The sequence below is a fragment of the Phanerochaete carnosa genome (genome assembly GCF_000300595.1).
Source record: "Phanerochaete carnosa HHB-10118-sp unplaced genomic scaffold PHACAscaffold_1, whole genome shotgun sequence".
NCBI classification, from domain to species: Eukaryota; Fungi; Basidiomycota; class Agaricomycetes; order Polyporales; family Phanerochaetaceae; genus Phanerochaete; species Phanerochaete carnosa.
In genome coordinates this window covers 1096092-1123507 of record NW_006767628.1, presented here as the reverse complement: position 1 = coordinate 1123507, position 27416 = coordinate 1096092, and the positions used below count along the sequence as shown (strand labels likewise).

Below are 27416 nucleotides of genomic sequence, written 5' to 3'. Positions count from 1 at the left end.
GAGACAAGCATTGGACGTCTGAACGATGATTGTCAGGCCGGAACGCAGCGGACTCAGAGGCTGTGCTATCTTCTCCGTCCATTCAAACAACTCACCGGCTGTCCCGCGCGCCCACACATGCGGCGCACACGTTCCTCGGATAAAGAGGCGCATCTCTGGGACAGGCGGACGCAGCGGCCCTTTGCTACCGCTCCCGCACAGCGTGGGCTCCACCGCCGAGTCCTGTGGCTGACCACGGTCGCTGCTCGGCAGGACCCTGGACAAAGAGCTGCTGTACTAGGTTTGCCCGCGACCCTGCACAAGCTAACCTATCATCATTAAGCGAAGCAGGCTATTCGGCGCCAGCCAGATTCCTGAGCTTACCATACACGCAATTGCCAACGAGATGCGCAGCCGAAGACTCTGTGCACGAGGGCCCAGGCGCGCGCGTGTGCCTCTCCGCCGCTTCTATCAGCCATATTCAACGCGCTTGCCGCAGTGTCGCAATGCAGACATGTCTGACCGCGATCGGTTTCTAGATCTTCCTGATGCATCCTGGGGAATGTATGAACTTAGTCGCGCACAGGGCCGGCATACTCGTGTCGCACGAGGAACCCCGGCCAGGGAAATCAATGACATCCTAGTCTCGGGTGTCCGCCGCATAGGATCAATCGATCTCGCCGCCGCGATGTCCCTAACCCCAACAGGCGTCCATCCGCATCGGCATCAGCAACAGGCCTATCGCTTGCGGCGGCCTCTCTGATTGACACTTCGTCCAGCGCGGGCGACTCTACGGCGTTGAGGGTGGGTTACGGCAAGAAGCGCCCCCGCGCGTGCTCGCCCTGGCCAGGGTCTCAGGAAATTCTGAATAGACGTGTCGTAAAAAGCTTGCGATCGATGCCCATAGTAACACCACACAATTGGATGCGTCGACATGCAGGGAAGCTGCCCGGCGTCGCCGATGGTTATAGTCGGCCATCGGTGGCAGTGGCAACTGCGCCGCCTGCTGCTCGTTCTCCCAGCTTCTGGCTCGTGCGTCGCAGCTCCTCGATAGGCTCAGGCACGGAATGAGGAGCCCCTATGGGGATGTGCGATAGCGGAAAGGGCGGTCGTGCTCCGCGAGAAGGCTTCGACGAGCCTTCGGGAAGCCTAGCCCTAGGGCCATTGCACAGCTTCCTATCGCTTCCTCCTTGAGTTCGTGGCGTTCGTGCGGCGGTAGAACGCTGCGTCTGAATTCCTAGATGCGGGTCTGCACACGCCGGCCAGGTCTCGTGCAGCGAGATGACGTGAGCGTGGCCCCGTCGCGACTTCTTGCGATATTAATGGGGAAGCTAAGTCAGTGGGCTCAGGGACCTGCGGATATGAACGTGACGCCACGGACCATCAGCCTCGTGCACCCGCCTATGGAACCATCGAACTTACTTGTCATAGAAATTTCCGGTTATGGCTCATTTTCGTGATAGGGTTCTCATGACGATACCAAGATCGAATGTTGAGCCTCATGTGTGGTGCAGCCAGTGCATGTGAACGATCGAACATCCCCAAGATGAAATCACCACCTAGTCAACAAGGCAGCAATGGGAAAAACGATACATCTGTCGTGTGCCTTCAGCGCCCAGTTCTCGCATGCCGCAGAACTAACTACTCACGTACGATCATCACACTATCCGTCGCCATATCCAACGGTGATGTGAGAACAGACGTGAGACTCGTTATAAAAAGACATAAGATAGATCCGAGACGGCCGCAGAAATGTCGTGACAGTATGATGAGGCCTATTTGATTTCCTTCGCTGCACCGCTTTCCAATTTTCTCCTCCGAGGAGGGATCTCCTCGACGTCCTGACTTGTCAACCAAGACTTGCCCCAGCCAGACGGAGCGTTAAACATGTGGTGGGGGTATGGCGCCGCCGGACCGACGGGGAAGGATGGCACGGGCTGCGAGTGTACAGCTGGGGTGTTCGCGGGGTTATGTCTAGAGCGGTATAGGGACAGGAGGCTATTCACGAAGACGGTAAGAAACGACAGCGAAGTGAGGATGAACGCCTGTTTGCCGTATGTTTGTCATTCACGATGCCGGGACATATCAGTTATGGTATGGTACGTACGAGGGTCTTCCATGATATCGGCTCGACAAAGCCATTCACGACTTCTGCGATGAGTTCGGCACCCACGCGCGCACGCCCGACCTTGGTCGGGTCACGATTCATGCATGTCTCCCACTGTCCGCATTGGTAAGCCATCGCCGGAATGGGGTTCGTGGCGCAAAGATTTGTTTTGAAATGCATTATACACTGCGCTATCTCTTGCACAATGTCTGTGCATGCGTAATAATTAGTGTGTTCCTTCGGGAGAAGAAGGCACCGAGTATTCTTACCCATCGAATATTCGGAGATCCGGTGTTCGACGTCACGCTGGACCGTCAGAATGAATTGCACGAGAAGGTATAGAAAGACCAGGATCAGCGAGAGGTTGAAGAAGAACTGCAGGTATCTAGAAGGCCAGACGTTAACAAGGTTTAGCGCATACAGGAACTTGAACTTACCCCAAGAGCACGTAAGGCGTGTCTGATCTTGGAGCAGCCGGGGCAGGAAGATTCAGCGTGTAATGATTGGAGGTATTCTGTGCAATGGGTGACACGACTTCGTCCTCACTCTCTGCGTCACTTTCTTCTGCAACCTCAACCCGCGCCTTGACTTGTCCTAGCCGACTCTGTTCTCTGAGCTTCTGTCGCGACTTGTACACCCTCTTGAGGCCTCCAAGCGCAATCTTCCTGTCTCCACCCCGACCCTCTTCCTCGTTGTCAGAACTGCCGGTCGTAGTCTCAAGAGGTACGGGCTTCTGCGGCGGGCTGGCCTCCGTCATGTCCACGTCCTTGATCTCGGCGTAGGCCGCGTTTGGGGGTACCCATGCATCGCGGTGTGGCGTAACTGGGGCAGGTACGTTCAGCATGAAGGGTATGTTTGTGGGTATACTGCCAAAGGTTGGCGTGCTTGGGTCGCCGGCATGGAACGATCGAGCCGGAGAGTTTAGCTCTGCAAGTGGTCCTGTGATACACAAGTTACACCACAGACAAATTATACAAGCTGAACACTTACTTTTGCGTGGTGTATTTGAGTCTCCTCCCTGGGCCCATACCGGCTTCACGTTTGGACGCGAAGTGTACTCGAAGTCCATGGGACTCTCCGTCGAACGCGGCGAGCCGTAGAATCTCGACATTCTCTGTCACCGCCCCTGCATAAATCAGGTCTATTCCAGAAGTACTGATTGTGCAAGTCGCCAGAAATGCAAGCAAGTCGGGCAGAGTGGCGAGGGTCAACCGTCGAGGCCGAGGGAACAGAGAACAGACCTCAACTTTGACGCCCATTAGCACGCGCGTGTCACGTGCTAGGCGCACGTCGCGCGCTTCCTGGAGGCTGGCCCGACTTGCGTGCGCGGCAACTTGGCCTCTTTTTCTTCTCTCACATTCTCCTTTGTTGCCACACCTCACAGCAAGCTTAGGATGCTCGCTCGGAATGCTGTGCGGAATGCTGTTCAAGCTGCTCGTGCAAACACGGTACAACGGGGCGCTACGTCGCGGGGGTTCCACCCCTTGGCAGGCAGGTGGGATGGGACAAGCAGTCCAGTGACAGGGAACCTCGTGCCCATGGTTATAGAGCAGACTGTGAGCAGATAAACTTCTGGTAGATATGTCGAAACTAATTTAGAGAAATGCTAGGGTCGGGGAGAGCGCAGTTACGACATCTTCTCTCGTTTATTGAGGGAGCGGGTAGTGATGCTTTACGGTCCAGTGAGTGATGTGTTTGAAGGACACGACACGTCTCATTGAGTAATCAAAAGATTCGAGACACCGATTCAGCGCTGTTAGTATCACAACTTCTCTTCTTGGAAGCTGAGGAGACATCGAAGCCAATTCATCTATACATCAACTCTCCTGGAGGCAGTGTCACCGCCGGGCTAGCGGTATATGACACAGTAAGCAAAAGTTGCTTCCGCTTTCTTCATCTGGCGCTCATTAATGCAGGTGTAGATGCAGGTACAGTGGTCCGGATATCCGAAGGGGACAGCCTAAGCTCATCTGGCAACAGTATGTTTCATCACCAATTCATACCTACTGTGTTGGTCAAGCGTGTTCCATGGGATCCCTGCTGTTGGCGGCAGGAGAAAAGGGCAAGCGCCACGCTCTGCCTAACTCGAGCATCATGATCCACCGTGCGCCCTTTTAATTGAGCATGGCTAGGCTTCATCGGCTAATTATCTCCTACAGAGCCTTCGGGAGGCGCATCTGGCCAAGCATCAGACATCGCCATCCATGCACGCGAAATTTTGAGGGTTCGTGAGGTTCTCACGCGCATTTATCAACGCCACTGCGGAAAGTCGGAGGAAAGCGTTGAAGATGGCGTTCAGCGCTTCGGTACGCCCTGATGGTCCTGAGTTACTCCTCATCATACTGACTTCTTCAAAATTTTAACAGAGAAAGCGCTTGAGCGTGATTACTTCTTGACAGGTAAGTCTATTCTTGAGGAGGGCTATGCTACTCTTGCCGACATTGTCTGGGTGATTGACGGCCCTTGTCAACAGCGCAGGAAGCGCTTGAGTTTGGAATCGTCGACAGCGTCTTGGAGAGACGGCCCAAGTCTGATACCGACTTGTAAGCAGGGGTGCAGTGATATCCGCAGTCTCGCTATAGAGATATGTGAATACAATCGATCATTGTCGGAGTCGTGCCCAGCTTTCAATTTTTCCAGCGTTTGTTGACTATCCGCCCTTGCACGGATCCAACTATTGCATCTGTGTTCTCACGACGTGCTACTCCTAGTTCCCATGTCTGTCAGCCGAAATTCGACGGTATCAAAGCAAAGCGTATCACTTATTGACTAGGGTCTTGTGAAGGGTCATGCATCATGTTGTCGGTCCGACGGTCCTGTATCATGGGCAGCTGTTCTGCCACAATCAAGCAGCCTGCGCTGCGCAGTACGCAGATGCCTTTGGGTCAATACTACCTTGGCAGGTTAAACATCTCGCACACTCACTGCTCAGATTCAGCTGGGCTATCAGTGACTTAAGGGGCCAAGGACGTTCTCGAGCTTGCGTTTGGGGTAGCATGACGCTTCCCGTTAGGGCCAGCTGACTGTGAAAGCGGCTCCCCGAATATCCGCCGGGTGTACTTATCATCGCCTTCCACACACCAGAGTGTCCTCGCGCTACGCCTTCCAAGCAAGCACCCCTCATTGACCAGTGTATCGCATCATCATCTGCTGCAATGGCCCAACAATACAAAGCTTTGACATGTATGTGCTTCCTTTTCGATCGTGCGTTCTCAGTTAGGCCGTCGTGGCACTGACAACTCCTACCCGGTATGGTTTCATTACCGCAGCGGAACAGGTCGACTTCTTCATGGAGAATGGCTATGTAGTCATCAAGCAGGCGTTTACACGGGAGCAGGCTGCGGATTTCACGAGAGAGATGTGGGTTCGTTTGGGAATGGAGCCAAACGACAAATCAACATGGAACCAGGAGCGCATTCATATGCCTGTGACCAAACGAGTTCGTGTGAGCGAATTCGCGCCTAAGGTATGGTACTACACCCGGATGACATCTTGCTCGTGAGATACGATTTTGACTGATCGTGCACATCGTGTTCATAGGCCTGGGAAGCTATCACGGACCTGTGCGGCGGTGAAGACCGCATCAACGTCGAAGCCTCAACCTGGGGTGACAGCTTCATCGTTAACTTAGGCACGCCCGAGCTTGAAGGCGCGAAACCTCGCGAGGCGCTCGAGCTCGACAACTGGCATGTCGACGGCGACTTCTTCGTGCACTTCATTGACTCGCCCGAACAAGCACTGCTGGTCATCCCGCTCTTCTCCAGCATCGCGCCCGGCGGCGGCGCGACGTTCATCGCGACGGACGGCATCGACATAATCGCGAAATACCTCGCGGCGCACCCCGAGGGCGTCATCCCCGAGGACCGCACCTTCCGCCCGGCGTACCTCCAAGGCACGGCCGACCAGTTCAGGGATTATCCCGGCTTCTGGTCGCACCTTGAAGAGATCAAGAGGTGCGAGAAGTTCGTTGAGCTCACGGGCGAGACGGGTGATGTCGTGCTCATGCATCCGCTCATGATGCACTCGGCGTCGAAGAACGTCCTACGCGTGCCGCGGGTGATCACCAACCCGCCCGTGAGCGTGCGCAAGCCGTTCAACTTCAACCGCGACGACCCGAACGAGTACAGCTTGGTCGAGCGCAAGACCCTCAAGGCGCTCGGCGTGGATCGTCTCGACTTCAAGCCAACGACGGAGAGGAGAGAGGTCGTGCCGAAAAGGGTGATGATTCAAAGGGCGATGCTGGAGGTGGAGAAGAAACGATTGGAGGAGATGAGGCTGAAGAGCGCTCAGGCGAGCCCCGCTTCGCAACCTGTACCTGTGGCTGTCGCTTGAAGGCATGTTACAATTGTATTGTCTGCGTTGACCCACCACTACACCTCAGCATGTACATGAACTCGATTGTTCGTCTTTGGGACGGAAACCCATTTATAGCAGAATTTGGCCTGCGCTCGGGATATTCACACTAGGGTGCGAGTTCTGAGCATTTCGAAACTTTTGAGATCTTTGTGCTGAAGGAAGGTCGACAATTCAGGCGAAATAGTTAGTTCGTGAAATGGACCTGAGCAAAATCCAGAAGAGGACGTCACAGAGGTGATCATAACGTGCATGGCGCTTGAGGAGATTCGCGCTCTGAACTTAACCGCGACGGTTCATTCTACCGAGTCTGCTACAGTGCCCACAGCTAGAAATTGTGCTCCACATTTTCACGCCAGTTTTCGTGCCTCATCGTTTTCCTCAAGCGCACTCACCTCACACAACATCTCGACCATTCTTGGAATTTCTGGTTTCCTAATACAGCGCAGCGTTTATCGACACGAGGCTACACGGAGCAGCCGCGCGACCTTCAGAGAGTCCGCGACAGACATCAACTCAGCGTTTCACGATGTCTTTCTCCAGTCCACGCACAATCCTACGCGAACAGATCCATGCCAAGCTTGACATGGATCTGTTTGCGCCTGCGAGACTGAGCAATGAAGTGTCCTTTAGGAGTGCGATGGGTGCTCTGGAAGAACACGTTCAAAACCCAGCCTTCGACAAGCTTAAAGCAACAACAGCTTTCATGGCTGAACCTAGGCTCTACGCATATGTTTACTCCGGTACGTGGATGTCACACAACAAAGACTGGCACTTGGCTCATTATGAGCAGCCTGTACGCAAGGCACCGCCGCACTTTGGAGAGAGGCGATCATGGCAGACTTTCCTACACAAGCGGACCAGTTTGAATCCTCCCTCGCTTGTACTCTCCTAAGCCAGTTGACACTCTACTTCTGGTCCCTCGATTATCCCTCCGCGAGCCTCATCGACTGCCATAAAGCGGTGGACCTCGCAAAGCCGGTCCTGAAAGAACTGTCCAAACAGGACGCGTTCATAAGCGAGAACATAACACTCGAAGAGTACATGGCCTCGATCAGAGACGAAGACGAAGACGAGTTCTTTATCAAAAAACGCGTGAAGCAGAAGCAAAGGAAGAAGAGCCGCAGCCTCAAACCATCCACGATAATTGACCGGAGACCTTTTGATAACCTCGGGATCCCCGTACCAGTTTTCCAAGTGGATGCGGATCGACGTGTCGAGGAGATTCTCGCGGACCAGAAAGCTATTCTCCTTGTACGGTCATTTCTGCTCCACTTCTTGCTGGTCTAGAAACTGACACCTGCTTAGCATTGTCTCGATGTGCTACGCAACCCCGAGCTGGCGGCTGTATTCAAAGACGCTTACTTGCCACATGACGGCTTCATCCAGGACTCTGGCTTCTCCAACGAGCACATCAACAGTGCAGCCGACAATCTTTCGAACGCCCCTGGGCAGAACCCAGAGGTGCCGGCCGCGTATCCGATGATACAACCTATGAAGGCGGCCTTCCATTTCGACTCGGTTGATGGTTTCGGCGAATGGCAAATTCTTGTGTCTACGCGCGCCGATCGCAACTTGCGTGAATACAAGAGAAGTGATCAGAAACTCTTTGCAATCATACTGAAGAAAATCAAGTGCGTAGATATGCGTTTCTTTCTGCACTGTACCTGCTGATAGCCCTACCAGGGAGCTGTCCAACGGACATTTTTCCGACGACAATCAGAAGAAATTAACTGGCAAGGATGCTGGCGTGCCCGTTTTCGAAGCTAAAATGACGCGCGATACACGGCTTGTGGTGAGCTGTCTTGTCTCGATTTTCTGCCGAAGTTTCGACCAACGAAAAAAAAAAAATAGTACCAAGTAGATTGTGTCCGCGAGTTCGAGACCGAGGTTAGCTCTCCGACAATTTTGTTTTTTTCTGGTTCGCTGACCATTCGAGGCAGATCGATCGTCAAGGTATGGATCTCTTCGCACATATATGCGTCTTATACTGACCGCTGCACATGTCAGTTCTTCGGATCTTCGGTATCTACACGCACGCTCAGCTCGAGCGACGGTTCTGGGATGCTGTCGGTCAGCATCTTGCGGGGAAGGGGAAAGAATATCGGAAGCGGTTCGTTCTGCTCATTGATCTGCTGCCGCAGCATTGACAGACTTCTCTAGATGTATCTATCGTAAACCTCCTAAGAACCCCGGAGACAAGGTGTTCTCCCCTGAAAGCTTCCCACCAGCTCAGGGGCCCGATGTTCCAGAGGGACCTGTACAAATTGCTGGTTTACGAGATGAAGACCGTGAAGAGGTATGCCAGCTCTTCTCTCGATGAATGACCTCGGCTAATATGTTTCCAGCTGCACTCGATCTTGGTGTAAGATTCTTTCCTTTCTCATACCGGTAATGCGCCATCTAAACCATCTATAGCCTTCAGAAGTTCGTTACTTTCTCTCAGGTGCGTTATTGCCTAGTGGCCAACACGCTGACACTGACGTTTGTGTTACCCGTAGGCACTTTTGAATAGTATGTCCTTGTGCATGCTCCCGAATCACGCGGATCTGACGCTCTGTGCATAGGTATCCTTGCCGATCAAGACGTTCAGCATGTGTTCCACATGTCGTACGTTACGCATGGAGCGTTGAAGTTGAATTTGGACTAATGTATGACTAGCCCGTCGGAGCAGGCAATAGTCAAGCACAGCGGATCTTGCTACGTTCTGGGCCGCAGTGGTACGGGGTGGGTGTATCCAACTTCTGAACTTGCACATGTTACTCATACAAATACAGTAAAACGACCACTATGCTGTTCAAGATGCTCGGAATAGAGCGCGCTTGGGATGCTATCCGCGAGGATTCGAGCGACAGCTTCTCCCGACCGCGACAAGTCTTTGTCACTCAGTCTCGCGTTCTCGCAGAGAAGGTCGAGGAATATTACCGAAAGCTGGCAGAGTCGCACGCAGCGGCGACAAGAAGTGCACAAGAATCTGCGCAGATGGGAGCACAGAAGCAAAATACGGAGGATCGGGCACTTGTTGACCAGGACGAGGAAGAGTTCTGGCGTGGCTCGCTGCCGAAGAAGTTCAGTGAGCTACAAGATGAACATTTTCCGTTGTTCGTCACATTTGATCATGTATGAAATCCTCCGCCGTTCAGCGGTGTACGTCTGCTGATGGACCACAAATAGCTGTGCCGGCTCTTAGAAGGAGATCTTTGCACCTACAACAAGGGCGAATTTGCGTTTTCTGTGGCTGATGATGACAGCACTGTAGATCCCTCTGCTGTCGCGAGCGATTATATGCTACAGCGTCGGGACTCATTCGTGTCCTACGGCACTTTTCTGCAAGCCTATTGGTCTCATCTTCCTCAGAATCTCACCAAGAATCTCGGTTAGTACCCTTCCGTCTTCAATAGAAACTGTGCATACTGAATAGCGTCGTCCAGATCCTGCTCTCATTTTCGCGGAGATTATGGGTATTGTTGCCTTTTCTTTGTATCTAAAACATACACATCAACTACGCGTCAACAGGTGTCATCAAGGGGTCGGAAAGCGCACTTCAAACCGCAGAAGGTCATCTAGACGAAGGGACGTATATCTCACTCAGCCACCGTCAGCAAGGGACGTTCGCCGGCCGCAGGGAAGCGGTATATGAACTATTCTCAGCGTATCTGCGGCTGAAGCGCCAACGCAGGGACTGGGACGCTGCCGATAGGTCTGATTTTACCCCAGTCTATTCTAAGGTGCATCTTCTGAAAGTCTGTTGCAGAACGCATGCCATCCTCCGCGGACTGGACCAGATTGGCGTCCCGGGAAAGAAATTGGATTTCATGTGTGTGCGCTGCTGTGCGGTCGCGCCAAGCGATTCATCTTACGCTACTTTTTCCAGCTATGTGGACGAAGCCCAGGATAATCTCCTCGTTGACGCGCTTGGTACGTGCCTTGCTACCTATGGAACAGCTAAGTCACTAACGAATGTCACCTCCAGTTCTGCGAACTTTATGCAGCAATCCTCTTGGTCTGTTCTGGGCCGGAGACACTGCCCAGACAATCTCAGTGGGAAGTTCGTTCAGGTTCGACGACTTAAAGGCTTTCCTTTATCGCCTAGAGGTTTGATTTTCCTTGACATATTGGGATTACTAAGCTAAAACTAGTGCAGCTCGCTTCCTCCCCGAAGGGCTATCTTGCTAAGTCTCCAGAATCTTTTCAGCTCACTGTAAACTACCGTTCGCACGGAGGCATCGTCCGATGCGCTCATTCCGTCGTGCAACTCATCACGCGGTTCTGGCCACATGCAATCGACACTCTGGCTGAGGAGAAGGGAGTCGTCGATGGCTTGAAGCCTATCTTCTTCAGTGGGTGGGATCAGGATACTGTGCAGTATGAGCAGTTCCTATTCGGCGCGTCGTGAGTTTCAATTAGCGGGTGTGAAAGTGTATTCTCGCTGATCTCGGCGCCAGTGGAAGTCAGATTGAATTCGGCGCGCAGCAATGTAGGTTGCATCCCGTCTTTATCGAAGCTCTGATCTGAAAGCGTGTTAGGCATTCTTGTTCGAGATGACGAGGCTCGTAGCAAGCTGCAAGCTCAAATGGGCGATATCGGTTTGATCTTGTACGTTCGCATTCATCCTTCGAGCTGCCATGCTTGTCTATCACCGACTAACGTGCCATACACATGACTCTAGAACCCTGTACGAAAGTAAGGGTCTCGAGTTTAACGACGTATGTTTATTAAATCAGAAAGTGAACTGTAGTAATAAATTTTCGAACAGGTTTTATTATACAACTTCTTCGAAGACTCCACGGTGGAGCTCTCCCAGTGGAGGGTTGTCTTGAATGCATTGGACGACAACCTCAAGAAGCGTATGAAGTGCCCTCAGTTCGACGACGCCCGGCATAGCGGAGTCTGCCGAGAGGTACGAGAAACATCCAGAGAAAGATCCAAAATCGATACTAATGGCTTCGCCTACTGCAGCTCAAGTTCTTGTATGTCGCTATTACCCGTGCCCACAAGAATTTATGGATCGCCGATTGTTCAGAGAAGGGAGAGCCGCTGCGAGTGAGTGCACCATTGGCTGATTGGCGTACCCGAGTGCACTGATCGTACTTCAGACGTTCTGGAACGCCCACAGTCTCATGAAGAATTGCAGTGCTGCAGACGAAGTTCCTCGTCTGGCGATGACTTCTACACCCGAAGAGTGGGCCGCCACCGCAAGGACGCTCTTTGATAACCGGCGATACCTGCAAGCCGTCAGGTGCTATGAGCGGGCTGGCATGCCTCGGCAAAAGGAGGTTGCATATGCGTATCATCTACGTGAACGAGCTCGAGGCACAGTGAAGACGAGACGTACAACGGACAACGCTCGAACACTTGCCTTCATCGTCGCTGCGGAGGCGTTTCTCAAATCTGCTTCCATTGCTTCTGTTGCCAGAGAGACCTTTGCCTATCATCGCAACGCCGCCGAGTGTTTCGTCGAAGCCGATGATCATTGCAGAGCAGCAGAAGCATATCTGCAAGCCGAAGAATATACGAAGGCAGCACAGCATTATCGCAAAGCCGGGCTTTTTGATGAAGCTGTTGACATAGTCCAGCGCCATGGTCGTCGCATCCCAGAAACATTCGCCACTACAATCATCGACGTAGCCAAGCTCCACTATGTCAAGGAGAATCGACTTGAGTATGTTTCTGTCTTCGTAGCCTTTATATAGAATATTCTAACAGGCAAATCTAGTCGTGCAACGAGTCTCTTCCCAACACTCGACGACGCTTTGGAGTTCATGGAGGACTATGGATTCGACGTCGCTCGGGCAACTCTTCTGGAGCACTCAAGCAGATTCGCAGAGGCAGCAGAACTTCATCTTGAAGAAGGTCGCCCGCTTCAAGCCATTCGATTATTTATGCGGGACTGGGCAAGTAATCACTCGCGCCAGCGGGCGGAGGAATGCGTGCTGCATGGGCTGTGGGAATATCTTTCGTTCGGCATGACTGCCAAGGATGGGTACGAGAAGTCCGATTTGGGTCGACTTTTGCAGGCTGCAAGAGATATTAAGGCGAAGGCGGGAGCGAGCATGTCGAAGCATACACTAGATCAGGTACGTTCTGTTAATGTTCAGCCTGGCCTCGTGTATCCATCCCACTACTTACTACCGCTGATCTAGTTCGCAATGTTCGAATGCATCGCACAAGGTCAAACCTCGCAGCTTCAGGAGCTCGGGGAACAGCTATTATCCGCTCATGGAGATAGCGCATCTGCTCTGCTTTGTCTAGATCATGTGTTCAACAAGCCGGTAAAGATTGTGTCGGCCAGTGCCCCCGAGGCGGCGTCGACGCTGCGAGCCTTTCTAACATATTGTCGCGAAATGCAGCGGATCGGGCTTGAACCTAACCCCGGTCAGGATAGAATGCTAGGGAAGCTATTTGGCTTCCGGAACGCGGACGGTGCGGAAAATACCTACGTTCTCTCAAGTAGCACCTTCCTGCATACATACCACTACCGCCACCTTGGAGATGCGGCGTCAGCGGACGAGACCCAGGCCTTCATATTCAACGACTGGGATTTGACAAGCTTGCTTCGCTCAGCTCTCCACCCACGACTAAGGCGTAGAGTCAGCGAAGAAAATATTCTCTGTAGCAAAGCAGGTGCTATTTTCCTGTGTCCGACTTTCGCACTACTTGGGACGTGCCACTCAAATGACTGCTCCCGAAGCCATCAAGTGAATGCTGCTCTAGACGTAGAAGGATATCGCCTCCGAGTCCGACTTATTTTCCAGCAAATTCTCATTTGTCAGACTGTTGTCGCGTTGGAAAATCGCAGCATTGCTGCCGGTCAGCAGCGGTACGCATTGGTCTTGGTCACTGAGTCCATCAATCTACGCTGAGCATGCTATTAGTTTTTGGCTCTCCTCTCTGTATCATACCCTGCATCCCTCTCATCCGAAGCTTGGCGTCGCCACAAGTTTGAACATGGCCTCTATACCCGAAGCCGAAAGGGCAATCCAAGTCATCAAGGACTGGATTCGCGACTTGCTGTACAATCTTACACCTTGGACGTCTGATCGACGACACTTCCTTACAGATGCCGCCGAGCTGATGACACTAGCATTTGTGTTCGACAGGACCGGAGCGCGAGACTACATCGCCCGTGCCAGGTTTTTCGTGGAGCCTGGACAGAGACTCCGGGAATTGGTGCGAGGCAAGGGGGGTGAACGATATATCCTTCACGATTTGTTCCTTGCTCTGAGCGCTTCAGAGCCATCTTCCGTAGCGGCTGGTGTACTATTCTTGCAGTAGGTGCAGTTTACGTTTTATGTCAACGTCTCGTCTGAACATCTCAACAGCACTGTGATCGAGGACGGTGTGGCCATGAACATCAACGTCTTCTGCCAGCTGTTCGACTATATCTGCGCATCCTTTATCTTGCATCACCGGCTGCATAAAAATGGATCTTTGCATGATACGACACTCAGCCGTCGCTGGATTGTGTCCCTATGCGGTAGCGGCTCGTTGGAACCGAAGGATACTGGCCTACTTCTCTTACTTCTACGGCCCTTGAGGGACTTAATGAGAGAGGCACACTATGGATCTAGTGGTACTAGTGAGCGAGTTCTGTGCACATTTTTATTTACAGACTCTTACTCATTCTTGTAGACTTCCTGGTTTACGAGCGGAACACTACCAAGATCGAGATGCAGATCCGAAACATCTTTGTGGCGCGAATGTGAGTCCTCTTCTTCTGGCTCCTTCCGTCTTGCTAATGTCATCGCGTTTTCTAGCTGCTACAACATTTGTCTTCGTGAGTAGTAGCAGCGCTATCAAGCGATGAATGATGGAAAACTAAAACGCATCAGTCGGCTACAACATACCAGGTTGGCAGCTTAGGAATGACATCCACCGGACGATCACCTCCATCAGGCAGCCTTCGAGGCTCTATTCGCGCTTGATTGTCAAGTAAGTCGATTGCCACCTGAGGCATAGCAGTGCGTCTTATTCCTTGGTATAGGTACATCAAGGCTTCAACGTGGGATGATCTCGTTAGAGCTCTGAGGAGCACTGCTGAGACAGAGGCATCAGACTTCGATCACCTTGTCCAGCTCAAGGACTCAAGCAAGGTCACCGGTCCTACGCACCCTATCCGGGGTATCCGCCCCGTGGTTTACACCAAGCCAGAAGATATCGTTCCGCTAGTCAATGGTGCCAAGGTCGAGACTGCTCCACAAGCGAAGTCAACTCTGCGCGCGGAAGCTGCCCCGTTCATTCCTGCGCGATTCCTCAAAGCCGACGTCGGTGTTGAGGAGGATGAGGAGGAGGATGATGATGATGACGAGCCTGTGGACGACCCTTCGGCGCAAGAGGAAGATGCGGGTATCGACCACAGCGTTGACCTGGACGCTGCTGCTCGCACGGTTGATGCTGCGCGAGTCGAACAGACCGTTGCGCCGCCCTCGGTAGAAGAGATCGCAGCCGCCAAGCGCATTGCATTGATGTACCGGCGACTGCTCTCTCGCAGACACGGCGTCCCCAAGAAGGGCTTGCCAGCCGCCAGGCTCCGTTGGTTCATTTCATGCCAGGAGCTTTCGCAAGACTTTGACAGGCCCTACCGGCTGCTTTTCCTTGGTCCGTTCCCGCATGCGCTGGTATGCCTGGAGAAGCTGAACGCCTACGCCATTAACTCCAAAAAGAACGCTCATATGCGTCTTCGAATCGCCCCGCAAGAGGTGTATGAGAAGGTAAAGGTCGAGGTAGACAATGCTATGTGCGCTGTGATTCGGTCGAAGCTTATTAGGACTTGCTGACGCTGTCGTGGGCTAGCCGCCTGACTAAGGACGTAGCGGAGCTCAAGAAACGTTTAGACACGAAGTCCAAGCTGCATGCTGAGCAGAACTACGAGGAGTTACGACAAGGTATCGTTCGGCTGGAAGAACTTTCGGCGAGTCTACCTGAGTCGGTGTCCCAAGAATGGGATTGGGACTTGAAGATGGTTGTCAAGGGCATTGTGCAGCAAAAGGCACCGCCGAGGAAGAAGGTCAAGCCCGAGCTCGTCATTGATGACGATGACCTGTATTAGTGTACTTTCGTGTCACTCAAGTCTGCTGTGCCGGGGACTGCGTGCTTCCCGCGGATTTGCGACTCTTGCTTATTATCTTTGGTAGTCTGTGATCTGCGCATGTCTGCATTCTCTCGACAGGGTGTTCATGTGTCTGTAATGTAATATCTTACATATTCAGTGTTTTTATGTACAGTTAGAGTGCACGCTATCCCAGCATCCCTCCGAGCGGCCACCAGTACTCAACAATAAAGCATAAAGCAAAGGACCACAAACCCCACAACAAACTTCAGCCCCACGTCCATAACCACATTGTCCAAACTTTAGCCTACCCATTGTGGACAGTGTGGGGTACGAGGGAGCTTGTTCAAGTGCTTCGCGATGTCCTTGTTGGTGCGTCTTTGCACGTTCTGTCACCACAGGCCTCATATTAACATCCTCAAAGCGATTCGAGATGCGAGGGCCACCGGAATACTTCATCGTGACGTCAGTGTGGGGAATGTCATGGGAACGGAAGATGGTCGAGGCGTTCTGAACGATTGGGATCAGTCGTAGGATACTTCCGGATACGACCAACGAGCACTCAAGTACCAATCGGCCTCCATTCCGAACGGTATTCTGGGCTTACTACTCTTCGATATGTTCGATGCTAACACCTGGCTCAGGGAACATGGCAGTTCATGTCCATTCGTGTACTTGACGAACCCCAGGCGCCTCACACTGTGCTTGATGATGTGGAGTCTATCTTTTGGGTCCTCCTGTTCATCGCATTGCAGTGGTTCAAGCATGAGTTTGGACGTCTCTCATTCTACTTGTTCGGCCATGTTCCTAATGCGAAGCAAAGCATCCAAGCCTCAACCTTCAGTTCCATTCAGCTCCACTGAACACGCTTGTGGTTCAGCTGGCGGACGACCTCGGGAGCCTGTACAGCTCGGAATTCACCACGGAGACGGAGAAATACCAGGCTGCACATGTACGATGCGGTGCGGAGAAGGTCATCGAAAGGTTTGATGAAGCATTGGCCCGTTCTGACTGGCCGTTGGGCCCGGAACGCGTCAGAGAGGAGCAGTATGCCAGGCGGTCAGTGAACGCTTCCACAAAAGAGAGGCATCAGAACACAATAGTATCCCTATGTCGAGAACGAGAGCGGTGGTGTCGACCCTCTCCCCACACCAGAGCGTGTCCCCCCCTAAGCCCCGACCAACGCGGAACTTGCCTCTGCCAACGGGAACAACTGGCGGTCCACTCACACGTGCACGCGGCAAGGTCCTGGCACGAGTCGCCTCTACGCCTCCGCCATCGCTTCCCACAGGCCCTCAGCCATTAACCTCCACCGGCAGAGAGGGCCGCGCACCCAGCCAGAACACGTCCAACGGACTGTCGCGCACATCCGCAGCGTCGTTCAGTCGCGGCCTGCGGCGCAAACGCAGCATAAACGAGGAGCCTGAGGCGGGGACATTCACAAATCGCGTAAAACGGTCGCGGACCGTGGACCGAGAAACCAAGAGAGGACGTGGAGGGAAGAAGAGGGGAACGTGAGTTACGCCACTGCACCAGTATACTATCCTATTTGTAGTACCTTCGGATGGGTTGTATCTGTAAGCTGGTGTTGGTGTATCCTTGTGCTATCCGCTCTCTTGGGCCTTTCATTGGCCTCCGATGACATGGAATGGGCGACGACCCCACCTCGTCAAGGAAGGTGCAGAATGAAGTCGCTTGCGTACTCAATTTGAGCGTGAACAGGTTTGTTACGGGAATATACCATGCAAGTACACCAGAGCGCAATAATCTATATTACTATGTACGTTATGAGTCGCCCATCTCTACATCGACATCTACGCCCTTGCCCTTTGGCTCTCCTGGGATGTCGCCGTCCGCGTCCGCGAGGAGAGCCTGTGCCGCAGCACGAATTGATGCAACCTTCTCGCGCATGACCTTGACAGCCTCGGGCAGTAACCGCTCGGGGGCGTACGGGCCCTCACTCTCGACGTTGAAGATAAACCAGTCGCGTACACGCTTGAGCTCGACACAGCCCTGGAACTCCTCGTGGCGGAGGACCTCGCGCGAGACGCTGTCCTTGCGCATACCGTGCAAGTCGATCGATATCTCGCCATCCGCGTCGACCTGGACGACGCCGGGGCTAAAGCAGCCCGCGAACTTTTTCGCGAGGTGCGTGGGCACTGGCTTCTGTGGGTTGAGCAGGATGAGCGGGTGTAGCCGATACGAGGCCGTCGCGACCGGGCTCCATTTGGCGTGCTCCTTCCCGACACCCTTGATCGCATGCAGCTCCATGTCGATTTCTTGCCCTGGCCGGAGCTTCGCGAGGACGATATCCTTGTTCGTCGGCCCCGGCGGATTGTTCGCGAAGACTTCTTCCTGCTCCCCCTGTGGGACCCAAACGAGGTCACCGCTCTTGACCTCATCGTTGATGTACTCCTTGCCGGAGCCTTTCGGCGCGCGTTCGCAAGTGGCCTGTAGACGAAAGACAAGCGTGTTGCGGTCGTTTGGTGTTGCGCCGAATCCGGTTGGTGTTCGGAAGTCCAACGTGGAAGGGTCGGCAGAGAGCGGCACAAGACCGATACGATGTGCCAGAACTTCATCGTGTATGACAGAGGTGTTATTCCAGACATAGACATGTTCTATGGCTATTGTTGGGACCTAACGCCAATGCAGTGCAAGTGTGGAGAAGGACATGCCGTATGCTCAGCAACACACCAAAAGACAGTATGGTCGAGGCGCACCTCCGCAATTATGATCCTCCGGAACGCGTTGGCAATGGAAGCATCGACGCCTACGAGGTCGAACTCGATACTTCGTTGTGAAAGTCTCTGCACCTTCACTTGCAGGTTCTAAAGGTAGCCACCCGGAAATGAGGAGACGAAGTCCGTCCGTCGTTAGCTTGCACATACGCAGGGAACATGCAGCTTATAACGCACTTCCTTGAACTTCTCCATGTCCCAACTGTGGTCTTCATCTGGGTAATGACCAGGGTATTCTGTGCTCCAGACGTCCGAGACGCGCTCGGCATGGACACCAACATGACGTCTTGAGTTGAGCAAAGACTGAGGGAGCTCTGAGCTCATCATTTTAGTGAGAGAATGTAGTATATAGAAGGAAAGTGAAGGCGGGGAGGTGGGAGAGCTGCTTGAGCTCGGATGTGCGCTTGAGAAATTCGTTGATCATTTACAAGATCCTAATCTTATCTTACAAATACCTTCTGTGGACCCCGAAGACCTCACATCGCGCGGAATCGCGAGTACCAGACTCTCAGACAGCCACCAAGCCCGTATGCGCCACCGGTACTGTGCTTGCAACTGCATCTGCTGCTGTGCCTGTTACTGTGTGTGCGACTATGTCTGTTGTTGGGTTTGATGCAGCATGTAACTCGCTAGCATTTAGAAATCTAGTCATGTATGCGCAATTCTAGCTGTAAAACCATGCTCAACTTCGTGATGATTTAACTCAAAGCATGTAAAAGCATCGAGCATCCCGTTAAATGCGCAAAAATATCTGTCCATAGGCGGAATCCTCGCCGAAAGCATCCTGCCTACGATAGTCGGCTCATAATTATATTAAGCACCGGATCATCGTCTGCAAGCATCTTTAAGGGTGCACAGCCGTGAATATGGCAGTAGTTCTGGACAAGACTTGAGCATATTCCATCTACTTCTGATTCACATAACAATTGATACATGTGTCTTATCCATGACACACCATTACGCCTCACTAGAAATGGCTGTCTGAGCCTTGCCGTCACCCGCGGCGATGAGCCCTTCGGCCTTCTCCTTCTCCGAAGCCCACACGGGCCTCGGAATCCTATACAGCGGCCCGCAGCTCGTGTATGTGATATCCCCCATGCGAGCGACGGGATTGAGCTTTATCGGGTCGACAAGCTTCACGACCTGGCCCGGATTCGTTTCAGAGTGACGATCGAGGAGGACGTCGTTTCGAACATGAATCTTCTTCACGAGGCCAAGCACAAGGGTAGCAGACTGTACGCCCGTGTCGGGGTGGACGATGGCAGTCATCTGGTAGAGCTCGCATTCCATGCTGAACGCGCTCTCCTTTATGCGCGGCGCTTTGACGTGAATCTGCGAATCATTGAGCGAGAAGCAATGTTGAGACGAATTGGATAGGCTTACACTCGGTGCCCTCGTCAACCCACTCAGCTGCCACTCGCTCACTTCGGGAGGAGTGTCGATGCAGGTTATGTCGGCCTGTTCGGCGGACGGCGTACTCATAATGTTAACAACAAAGCCCTTCATGGTTTTGATATTTGCTTCGGTATCCTTGACTCTTGGGCCATCGTCCCGGATAGAAAAAGATACCAGAGGCGGATAGTGAGAAACCTAAAACCGTAGCGAGTGAGGGACTTGATTTAATTGACTAAAGATGGTCGCACCATGTTGAACCAGCTGAAAGGCGCTAGATTCTCTACGCCCGAATCTGAGACCGTAGAGACAAACGCGATAGGCCGAGGGACAATTCCGCTGATCATCAGGCGGTACTGAATGCAAAATGTTTATATGCGCTGCTCGCGGAACGCTGTGAGGCTTACAAGTTTACTGCGGCAGGCCTCGTGAGTATGTCTATCGGCCGCGGAGGCATTCACGCCACCACACCCACCTTGGGTCTTCGGTAGCGGTATCTACCACGGTCCAACCCCCTTTCTCCCCTTCAACCCAGGTCTTGCCCGCGGGAGTTGCATCTACCGGTGTGCCATAGGTAAATTGAGGGTTACGTCTCTCGTAATACCGACTCGCGTGTTCAACAGGGTAGGGGGGGAGGGAGGACATCGTGAGCCAGGACAGTGGCCTTACGGCCGAGAGGGGAGCTGATGAGTATAAATCCACGAATGCGGGAGTCTACGTATGCTTACATACCATCCTGATAATGCTCACGCCATGGCTCTCGAGGCCCGATGGTGTCTTCCTAACGTCCTTGAGGCCTGTCACCGGAGCGCTGCCCGCACATCCTGCGGAACTTTACCGCTTTGCGCAAGAGCAGTAGACAGTAAGATTATTCATGTGCAGAGCTTGAGAAGCTGCCAGCAAGCAGAGGAATACAGTTGAGTATGACGAACTTGAGTATGATGCCTTCAACGCCGATTCCGTATTGCGCGTTTAAGTGATGCCCCGCTAAGTAGATCTTTGTACTAGAGAGGCAAATCTGTGATAAGATATCGCCTCAAGCCAAGTCGCGTCGGACTTCGTAAGTGGGCAGATGTGTATTGCAATTCCACTACGCATATCTTACAGACCGCCATATAGAAAGCTTGTGAGCTGCTTGTATGATAGCTCGCGATTTATATCTAATTTCCCATACAGTGCCGCCTGATGATGAACGACACCGTCCCTTGACCAGTCGCGCCTGTATCCTCGATCCCAGAGTTAGGCGCGGAGGACCCAACGTCGTTCAGCTGGTTCGCACGGTCCCGCTTGTACGCGTGCTTTTCTGACACTACATGCTAGGTATCTCACTACCCACCGCTCGTGTCTGTCTCGCTCACCAATCTCGGTGTCGGCAAGCTCAAAGACACTTGCGCGAACATCAAAGTTACGATATGCTTCGTTGTCAACATGATTAGCGAGCCTTCCGTCGGCGAACGCCACTTGTATCGCAAATCTGCCTGTCCGAGGTTAGGGAGTGGGAGCTGAGTAGGCTAATAAGGCACAGGGTGTAAGCATATATTATCAGAACCCGGTAGACTCGTTTTACCAGCCACTTGCAGAGCTGCCGTGAGGCCGCGGGCGATCACGTACGCTTCCATCCCTTTCAGAAGCGGTGGGGACGAGCCTAAGAACCCGGCTGCCATGTCTTACAAAGGTCCTCAGTCAAGGCGCCATGTGTTGGGGGGAGGCGATGGATATTACTCATTCCGCCACTGGTGAAAGACCAACACTTGGTCTCGTCAAGAAGATCCACGTCCAGAACGAAGTCCTTCCCGATCACTATTCCGAGTACCACTCCGGCGAGGTCGTGAAGGTTATCCAGTGTAGGCCTGCTGCGCACATGGGGGATGTCACCTGCATGAGCTACGGGCCACTGTACAGAGTTCCGAGACTTGTGTGGGCTTCATAGAGGGAGAAGAAGATTGAGGGCGCGTTATGTGAGCTAGAGATAAGCAGGATTGCGTAGTTGTCATGTTCAGAGCTACCGCTTCCGCCGCGACAGGGCGCCATGAAGGATACCTACGAAGTTGCTTACGGTAACCTTATCACAAACCTGCCTATTGTCCCAGGATCTGATTGGTCCTTGCGAGAGGTTATTACGTAAGTAGACTTACTGTGCTCAACTTGAGCCTAGGATGCTATTGCATGGGCGAAATCCACCACTGCCACGGCTCCTGCACATGGTGGAGGGGTCTTGTGAATGCACGGGACGTATTGGGCCCGCATTGATAGGACTGGGAAGACAGGACCGGCCTTGAGCTTGGGCGCTTGGAAATCCGGCGTAGATCTAGAGATGACTGAGAGTCTGTAAGCGTTATAAGTACTTCAAGGCCTCGCTCTCAGCCCGGCATTCATCGCCACCTCCCTATTGCCTAGTTCCCTTCGCCGCCGGACAGCTGCTCTGAACTACGATGTCACCCCCACCATACCCCGCTGAGCACACAAGCCAGTATTACGAGAAGCCTAACCCCCAGTTCACCTATGGCGCACCTGTAGACTCAACGCCGCTCGGCAAAGCTTGGGTCGAGGGGGAAAAGGAAGGCTGGACCGTTGTGGATACCGCTACAGAGGACTCAGGGTGAGTACACACGTGTCATAACGCCGTTACGCACATACTCAGGCCGCATCGCAGAAAGCTTGTGAGCCACTTGCGTGATGTCTCGCAGTCCACATCTAATTCTCAGCTTAGTACCGCCTGATGATCAGTGGTATCGTCCCGCGGCCGGTCGCGTTTGTGTCGTCTATTTCGGAGTCGGGTGTGGAGAACCTGGCACCCTTCAGTTGGTTTAATATGGTGCGCGCAGCAGTTTCATCCCTCCATGTACTTCCTTGACGTTGTGGTAATGTCAGGTATCACACTACCCACCACTTGTGTCGATTTCCATCACCAACCCCGGCAGCAAGCTCAAAGACACCGCGGCGAACATCAGAGCCACAAAGAACTTTGTTGTCAACATCATCAGCGAGCCCTTCATTGAACAGGCGAATGTCACCTGCATCGACACCCCTCCCGAAGTTAGCGAGTGGGAGCTGAGTGGACTGACAAAGGCGCCAAGTGTAAGCATATGTTGTCAGATTCGGCTGCCATATCTTACAAAGATCCTCAGGTTCATGTCAAGGCGCCACGCGTGAAAGAGAGCGCTTTCAGCATGGAGTGCGAGCTCTATCAAGCAATAGACATCGTCCATCCCGACACTGGCGCCAAGACGAACACCTTCGTACTTGGTCTCGTGAAGAAGATTCACGTCCGGAACGATGTGTTGCTCGATCGCCACTCAGAGGCCAATCCTGGCGAGGTCGTCAAGCTCGTCGATCCCACAAAGTACAAGCCTATCGCGCGCATGGGCGACATCAGCTATGCTAGCTGCGGTCCGCTGTACAGGATCCCAAGGCCTGCCTGGGCTTCGGAGAAGGAGAAGATTGAAGAGTTCGTCGCGGTGGTTGAAGGTAAAGGTAGGATCGGTCAAGCCTAGTGGGCTGTGAATGTAGGCTTCAGGTGATACCCGAATATCACATTTGGTGTAGGGTCAAGCTTTCAAGAACAGTAAAGACAAGGAGGATTAAATTTAGACATGACAAATATTACCATTTCACGCGTCTAGAGTCAGCCGCTTTGTTTGGCATCCGGAAAGACGTTTGAAAAGCAACTAATTCAGTCACATCCGAGTAGCACTTTCGCAGATTGTCCGCAGCTTATGTCGAGATCTCGTCACAAACCTAGCTATTTCGTAAGGCAGTCGTTTTTGATTTCCTGTATGCGACGGAATCTAACTTTATCATTAACTTTTCAGGCTGTCTGGGGTATTCGCACTGCGCTCTTGATTAGCAAGCTACTGTAGTGTGGACGTAACATTTCGAGCGGGAGTCTAGAGAGCGCATAACAGGTGGAAGAATGTCAGGCTATGATGAGTATTTAGGATAATTACTATCGGGTTGTATGACGCGAATCCGGAACGGTCGGTATTTGCGGTCTGACTTCGCGGAACATTTCGAAAGTTGCACTCACCGTCCCGAACTTCTAAGGCAACCTTTACACGGAACGATACCACATGGGCGAGCGGATGAGCGGACTTTCTAACGGCAGAATTCGTTGTTGTCGCGGTCCTTGCACGCGGGTTTCGAGACGACCAATAGGATCGGAAGGACATGGTCTTGGGCTCTCATGCATGGCACATATATTTTTAGGACTGATCAAGGACTGCAGGCGCAAACACGCTGGTTGTAGGCGTGCTCAGCTGTACTTACTATTTAGTACGAATAGGCTTGGTGTTTAAGGCGACGACAAAGTGAACTAGGTGGATTCTTAACTGATACGTATACATGGACATAGCGCAATACATGGGAATAAGAATAAACGCGAAGTATGTATGAAATAACGTGGATATCGTCTGATGAGCGTTGCAATCACTATTCGTATTCTGGATCATCAGCGCATAAGCAACGTAGAACGGGCTCGGTATGCCACCACCACCACTGTTGGATGCAATCGTGAACATCATTGAAATCTATCAAGTGCGGGCGACTCACATGTCTGTTGAACAGTCTCCATGGCCATGGACCAAAAATAGCTTCTTCTTCTCGCCTTAGCGCAGCCTTCCGCAACGTATGATCCCGCTCACTCTCATCGTCGCTATCCTCGTACTCGCCTTCAGGTAGCCTCTCGTCGTCTGCATCTCTCCCACCATCCAGCCCCGCATCCACATACGCAACATGCCGCCCAGTCCTAACCAACGGCGTGCGCTCGTCCATCTTCGCCCGCGGTTGGGGCTGGCGGTGGGGCACCGGGGCGCGCACGTCCCCATGTCGGGGGCCAGCGCTCGGCGCGCGTTTCTGCCACCCGTTCTGCTGTGCATATGCGCTCAATCTGCGGCCGAGAGGGCCCCACGCGGTGTTCTCGTCCGCCTGCCATCGCAGCGGCGCCGAGATGGACGACGAGGGCGAGTCGCTCGCCGAGCTCGCGGGGCTCGCAGCGTCACCTTCGATGTGCTTGCTCCGGCGCAACCCAGACGTGATGCGTACTCGTGAACGAAAGCGGACGCGCGGGACAGGGCGGCGCTGCGGCGCCTCGAGGTCGGCGGAGCTGTCTGCGCTGGCGTCGTGCGGCGCGGCGGGATCCAGCTGCGGGTCGCTCTCGAGGACGATGACGGACGACGGCGTGTGCGAGCGTGAGGCAGTGGGATCGTCGTCGATCAGCTGGAGCGCATTGCCCGGGACGATGCACGGCTTCAAGGTGGCGCCTCCGGTGAGAGAGCGCTTCGGCTCGAAGAGAGCGGCCATGGCGGGGTCGTCGTGGAGCTCGTCTTCGAGGGCGAGTGTCATGCGTGTGCGCATGTCGTCCGTGGCAAGAGATAGGCCCGGGTCGTTGTAGGACGCAACCAGAGGCCCGCCATGGTCGTGTGCGGCCACCGCACACACGCCCCGTCCACCATTCTGCTGGCCCGCGGGATCATTTTTGCCTGCACGCGATACAGCGGATGGCGATAATGGTATGCATGCTATAATTAATGACACGTTGTGGAGAGCACGACTCTAAACGCACCTGGCATCCACGGTTTGCTCCTAGCATCGCTCACACTGCGGTGGTCGTAAGAGTCGGATGTGTGCAACATCTCGCGTCGCTGGTTCCCCTAGCTTTCATGAGTCGTCTCCTTCGTTCAGATATGAGAGCTCCGAGCCCCCACACTGGAGCTTGCAACTCAAAAATTGAACGCTCTCAGGATAGTGTCGTCCCGGACTAAGTCGATCGTGGGATTAGAATCCAAGAATGCGTGCGAGGATCCTCCGAGATAGGCAGAACGTTTACAACATTGAGTCTACGAGACGCAGGCGGTGCGAGGGGAGGCAAAAAGTGTGGGAGAAGGAGAGCAGTCGGAGCCTTCATCCGGCAGGCGGCATCACATGCGCCCCTGTCGCCTGAGTTCGAAGCTCATATCGGCTCTATTGGTGTTGTACTCTGGCTAATCAACGCTAAACGACTACTTCATGTACACATCAGATGAGGCTATCTGTCTCTATTGACATTCTAAGCAGAGCTAGCAGGCTTCACCATCGTGGGCGGCAGGGTCGTGATGGTAGGCAGAAGCGAAGAAGCTGTCTTACGGGCGTTCTGAATGAGGAGCTGGTCTATGATAACAAGACTGGCCATGGCCTCAACAATGGGAACAGCGCGAGGAACGACGCAGGGGTCGTGCCTACCGCGAGCAGCCAGCGTGCCCGAGGTACCGTCGTACTGGACTGTCTCCTGCGCCTGGGAAATGGTCGCGGGGGACTTGAAGCCAACTCTGTTGCAGCACTCTTCAGCAACCTCATCACAATCACACGCTTATACCACTGACCTGAAATAGATGTCCTCGCCGTTGGAAATGCCACCTTGGATACCGCCGCTCCAGTTAGTGCTCGTACCCAAGGAACCATCTGCCTTGCTGACAAAAGGATCATTGTGCTTGCTTCCAGGGACTTCAGTTCCGCGGAAGCCCGAGCCAATCTCAAAGCCCTTGGTGGCGGGAATGGAGAGCATGGCATGGCCGAGCTTCGCTTCGAGCTTATCAAACACAGGTTCGCCAAGGCCGGAAGGAACGCCGCGGATGACGCAGGTGACCGTTCCACCAATGGAATCCTGAGCTTCCTTAGCGCGAATGATGCGCTGTAGAGTACAATGAATATCACTGAGTGACAATCTAATGCATACACAGTACCTTGGTCATGCGCTCGGCGGTCTCGGGGTGGGGGCAGCGAGTGAGGTGAGCATCAACCTGGGCACGGGTGACGGTTTTGAGGAGATTGACAAACTCGGGGCTTAGAGAGTCCTCGACAATATCGTCATCCTCGGACGAAGCCTGAGACGGCGAAGAGACCGTGGAAGGAAGCTTGACCTTGCCCACGGACGACACGAAGGCAACAATCTCGATTCCGTGGGTGAGTTTGAGATATTTCTCGGCAATCGCACCAGCAGCGACGCGACCGATGGTTTCGCGAGCACTGCTGCGACCACCACCGCTGCTGGCTTTGACACCGTATTTCTCGAGGTAAGTCCAGTCGGCGTGGCTCGGGCGGGGGTAAAGGTCCGTCTACGGAGCTCTGTGGGTCAAAATGATCATTACACTGTACTCCACGCTTACCTCCGAGTAATCCCTGGGGCGCTGGTCCTCGTTCTTCACGAGAAGGCCAATGGGGGTGCCGAGGGTGATACCGTGCTCGATACCGGACTGAAGGTGGACTAAATCCTTTTCATCACGCTGAATATGCGGAAATCAGTACGTGATTTGATCCGCTCTATATCGGAGAACATACCGGAGTGGTCAGGTTGCTCTGGCCAGGACGCCTACGACTCAGCTGAGTCTGGACGTCCTGAGAGTCGAGGGGCAATCCCTACAATATTCTTCGTAAGCAATAATTGATGTCTTGAGCTTCTATCACTCACCGGTGGACAGCCATCGATGATTGCACCCACGGAAGCGCAGTGAGATTCGCCGTAGGTAGTCACCCGAAAGAGAGTGCCAAAGGTCGACATAGTTGATTAGTCTAGTGGTCTTGTTACAAGCGGTTGTCTATGTGGCATGTCAGCTTGTATGTCGACTTCGCAGGCTGGGATGACCCCACTTACGGTTCTAGCGAGTTCACAGGTCTGGGACAACGTGAGAGGACGAGACCGGGGGAAATGTGAGCACTTACGAGGACAGCCTTGCCTGGTTCTCAGCTGAGCAGTGATCTTAAATACAAGCTAACCCTGCACTGGCAGTGTTGAGCGGTGTCTGGGTGGGGGAGGTAAAGAGAAAGC

At 53.3% G+C, this 27416-nt stretch overlaps 10 protein-coding genes across 10 annotated transcripts; 5 read left to right on the top strand and 5 right to left on the bottom strand.

Annotated features, from left to right (window-relative positions):
* Nucleotides 1-1754: 1754 nt before the first annotated feature.
* On the bottom strand, nt 1755-3197 carry PHACADRAFT_82283 (uncharacterized protein; the record flags this gene model as incomplete). The annotated part of the gene is made up of 6 exons (XM_007389848.1): nt 1755-2024; nt 2087-2295; nt 2356-2471; nt 2524-2774; nt 2814-3025; nt 3077-3197. The coding sequence occupies 6 exons, from the start codon at nt 3195-3197 to the stop codon at nt 1755-1757; spliced, it is 1179 nt and encodes a 392-aa protein (XP_007389910.1).
* Nucleotides 3198-3431: 234 nt separating this feature from the next.
* Nucleotides 3432-4682, top strand: PHACADRAFT_246404 (uncharacterized protein; the record flags this gene model as incomplete). The annotated part of the gene is given in 7 exon segments (XM_007389847.1): nt 3432-3642; nt 3697-3768; nt 3819-3953; nt 3965-3967; nt 4064-4190; nt 4246-4392; nt 4453-4682. Coding segments are annotated over 7 exon segments (814 nt in total), but the record flags the coding sequence as incomplete, so codon positions are not given.
* Nucleotides 4683-5176: 494 nt separating this feature from the next.
* Nucleotides 5177-6513, top strand: PHACADRAFT_246402 (uncharacterized protein). The gene is made up of 3 exons (XM_007389846.1): nt 5177-5269; nt 5356-5552; nt 5627-6513. The coding sequence occupies exons 1-3, from the start codon at nt 5242-5244 to the stop codon at nt 6416-6418; spliced, it is 1017 nt and encodes a 338-aa protein (XP_007389908.1). The 5' UTR covers nt 5177-5241; the 3' UTR covers nt 6419-6513.
* A 214-nt stretch (nt 6514-6727) lies between these two features.
* On the top strand, nt 6728-15686 carry PHACADRAFT_203649 (uncharacterized protein). Its single transcript, XM_007389845.1, has 36 exons — nt 6728-7182; nt 7233-7693; nt 7748-8073; nt 8126-8234; nt 8294-8329; nt 8383-8395; nt 8450-8552; nt 8603-8738; nt 8788-8804; nt 8858-8885; nt 8941-8953; nt 9007-9049; nt 9101-9166; nt 9217-9559; nt 9614-9815; nt 9871-9900; nt 9956-10139; nt 10194-10256; nt 10314-10357; nt 10413-10534; nt 10584-10831; nt 10885-10916; nt 10966-11035; nt 11109-11145; nt 11196-11339; nt 11399-11482; nt 11536-12101; nt 12156-12516; nt 12583-13259; nt 13315-13710; nt 13762-14018; nt 14072-14141; nt 14197-14216; nt 14272-14371; nt 14424-15176; nt 15233-15686. Exons 1-36 carry the CDS (start codon nt 6969-6971, stop codon nt 15486-15488), a joined length of 6624 nt encoding a protein of 2207 aa, XP_007389907.1. The 5' UTR covers nt 6728-6968; the 3' UTR covers nt 15489-15686.
* A 1512-nt stretch (nt 15687-17198) lies between these two features.
* On the bottom strand, nt 17199-18604 carry PHACADRAFT_179740 (uncharacterized protein). Its single transcript, XM_007389844.1, has 3 exons — nt 18377-18604; nt 18209-18316; nt 17199-18125 (listed from the first exon to the last, which is right to left on the bottom strand). The coding sequence occupies exons 1-3, from the start codon at nt 18551-18553 to the stop codon at nt 17274-17276; spliced, it is 1137 nt and encodes a 378-aa protein (XP_007389906.1). The 5' UTR covers nt 18554-18604; the 3' UTR covers nt 17199-17273.
* A 329-nt stretch (nt 18605-18933) lies between these two features.
* PHACADRAFT_133001 (uncharacterized protein) lies at nt 18934-20310 on the bottom strand. The gene is made up of 4 exons (XM_007389843.1): nt 20090-20310; nt 19870-19974; nt 19610-19816; nt 18934-19558 (listed from the first exon to the last, which is right to left on the bottom strand). The coding sequence occupies exons 1-4, from the start codon at nt 20261-20263 to the stop codon at nt 19184-19186; spliced, it is 861 nt and encodes a 286-aa protein (XP_007389905.1). The 5' UTR covers nt 20264-20310; the 3' UTR covers nt 18934-19183.
* A 486-nt stretch (nt 20311-20796) lies between these two features.
* PHACADRAFT_246391 (uncharacterized protein) lies at nt 20797-21744 on the top strand. Its single transcript, XM_007389842.1, has one exon. It carries the CDS (start codon nt 21312-21314, stop codon nt 21546-21548), a length of 237 nt encoding a protein of 78 aa, XP_007389904.1. The 5' UTR covers nt 20797-21311; the 3' UTR covers nt 21549-21744.
* A 261-nt stretch (nt 21745-22005) lies between these two features.
* Nucleotides 22006-23238, top strand: PHACADRAFT_246389 (uncharacterized protein). The gene is made up of 5 exons (XM_007389841.1): nt 22006-22217; nt 22272-22278; nt 22329-22433; nt 22490-22696; nt 22747-23238. The coding sequence occupies exons 1-5, from the start codon at nt 22051-22053 to the stop codon at nt 23110-23112; spliced, it is 852 nt and encodes a 283-aa protein (XP_007389903.1). The 5' UTR covers nt 22006-22050; the 3' UTR covers nt 23113-23238.
* A 697-nt stretch (nt 23239-23935) lies between these two features.
* PHACADRAFT_246386 (uncharacterized protein) lies at nt 23936-25304 on the bottom strand. Its single transcript, XM_007389840.1, has 3 exons — nt 25179-25304; nt 24167-25095; nt 23936-24112 (listed from the first exon to the last, which is right to left on the bottom strand). The coding sequence occupies exons 1-3, from the start codon at nt 25246-25248 to the stop codon at nt 24047-24049; spliced, it is 1065 nt and encodes a 354-aa protein (XP_007389902.1). The 5' UTR covers nt 25249-25304; the 3' UTR covers nt 23936-24046.
* Nucleotides 25305-25497: 193 nt separating this feature from the next.
* Nucleotides 25498-27388, bottom strand: PHACADRAFT_246385 (uncharacterized protein). The gene is made up of 8 exons (XM_007389839.1): nt 27311-27388; nt 27243-27263; nt 27060-27186; nt 26930-27007; nt 26758-26874; nt 26335-26706; nt 25975-26282; nt 25498-25920 (listed from the first exon to the last, which is right to left on the bottom strand). The coding sequence occupies exons 3-8, from the start codon at nt 27147-27149 to the stop codon at nt 25662-25664; spliced, it is 1224 nt and encodes a 407-aa protein (XP_007389901.1). The 5' UTR covers nt 27150-27186; nt 27243-27263; nt 27311-27388; the 3' UTR covers nt 25498-25661.
* Nucleotides 27389-27416: the final 28 nt, after the last annotated feature.

Bases quoted from the DNA above. Each gene is read 5' to 3' on its own strand.
- PHACADRAFT_246402 (XM_007389846.1), top strand. From the start codon at position 5,242: ATGGCCCAACAATACAAAGCTTTGACAT. The intron at 5,270-5,355 runs GTATGTGCTTCC...TCATTACCGCAG, and splicing joins ACAATACAAAGCTTTGACAT to CGGAACAGGTCGACTTCTTC. The intron at 5,553-5,626 runs GTATGGTACTAC...TCGTGTTCATAG, and splicing joins TGAGCGAATTCGCGCCTAAG to GCCTGGGAAGCTATCACGGA.
- PHACADRAFT_203649 (XM_007389845.1), top strand. From the start codon at position 6,969: ATGTCTTTCTCCAGTCCACGCACAATCCTACGCGAACAGATCCATGCC. The intron at 9,901-9,955 runs GTATTGTTGCCT...ACGCGTCAACAG, and splicing joins CATTTTCGCGGAGATTATGG to GTGTCATCAAGGGGTCGGAA. The intron at 11,036-11,108 runs GTACGTTCGCAT...ACATGACTCTAG, and splicing joins GGCGATATCGGTTTGATCTT to AACCCTGTACGAAAGTAAGG.
- PHACADRAFT_179740 (XM_007389844.1), bottom strand. From the start codon at position 18,553: ATGATGAGCTCAGAGCTCCCTCAGTCTTTGCTCAACTCAAGACGTCAT. The intron at 18,317-18,376 runs GTATGTGCAAGC...GGCTACCTTTAG, and splicing joins ATAAGCTGCATGTTCCCTGC to AACCTGCAAGTGAAGGTGCA. The intron at 18,126-18,208 runs GTGCGCCTCGAC...CATTGGCGTTAG, and splicing joins GGAGGATCATAATTGCGGAG to GTCCCAACAATAGCCATAGA.
- PHACADRAFT_133001 (XM_007389843.1), bottom strand. From the start codon at position 20,263: ATGTCCTCCCTCCCCCCCTACCCTGTTGAACACGCGAGTCGGTATTAC. The intron at 19,975-20,089 runs GTGTGGTGGCGT...TTTTGCATTCAG, and splicing joins CTACCGAAGACCCAAGGTGG to TACCGCCTGATGATCAGCGG. The intron at 19,559-19,609 runs GTAAGCCTATCC...AATGATTCGCAG, and splicing joins GGTTGACGAGGGCACCGAGT to ATTCACGTCAAAGCGCCGCG.
- PHACADRAFT_246391 (XM_007389842.1), top strand. From the start codon at position 21,312: ATGTGTTGGGGGGAGGCGATGGATATTACTCATTCCGCCACTGGTGAA.
- PHACADRAFT_246389 (XM_007389841.1), top strand. From the start codon at position 22,051: ATGTCACCCCCACCATACCCCGCTGAGCACACAAGCCAGTATTACGAG. The intron at 22,434-22,489 runs GTGCGCGCAGCA...TGGTAATGTCAG, and splicing joins CCTTCAGTTGGTTTAATATG to GTATCACACTACCCACCACT. The intron at 22,697-22,746 runs GTAAGCATATGT...AAAGATCCTCAG, and splicing joins GACTGACAAAGGCGCCAAGT to GTTCATGTCAAGGCGCCACG.
- PHACADRAFT_246386 (XM_007389840.1), bottom strand. From the start codon at position 25,248: ATGTTGCACACATCCGACTCTTACGACCACCGCAGTGTGAGCGATGCT. The intron at 25,096-25,178 runs GTGCGTTTAGAG...TATCGCGTGCAG, and splicing joins GAGCAAACCGTGGATGCCAG to GCAAAAATGATCCCGCGGGC. The intron at 24,113-24,166 runs GTGAGTCGCCCG...TGCATCCAACAG, and splicing joins GGAGACTGTTCAACAGACAT to TGGTGGTGGTGGCATACCGA.
- PHACADRAFT_246385 (XM_007389839.1), bottom strand. From the start codon at position 27,149: ATGTCGACCTTTGGCACTCTCTTTCGGGTGACTACCTACGGCGAATCT. The intron at 27,008-27,059 runs GTGAGTGATAGA...AGAATATTGTAG, and splicing joins TCATCGATGGCTGTCCACCG to GGATTGCCCCTCGACTCTCA. The intron at 25,921-25,974 runs GTCAGTGGTATA...GTGCTGCAACAG, and splicing joins GGCGAGGACATCTATTTCAG to AGTTGGCTTCAAGTCCCCCG.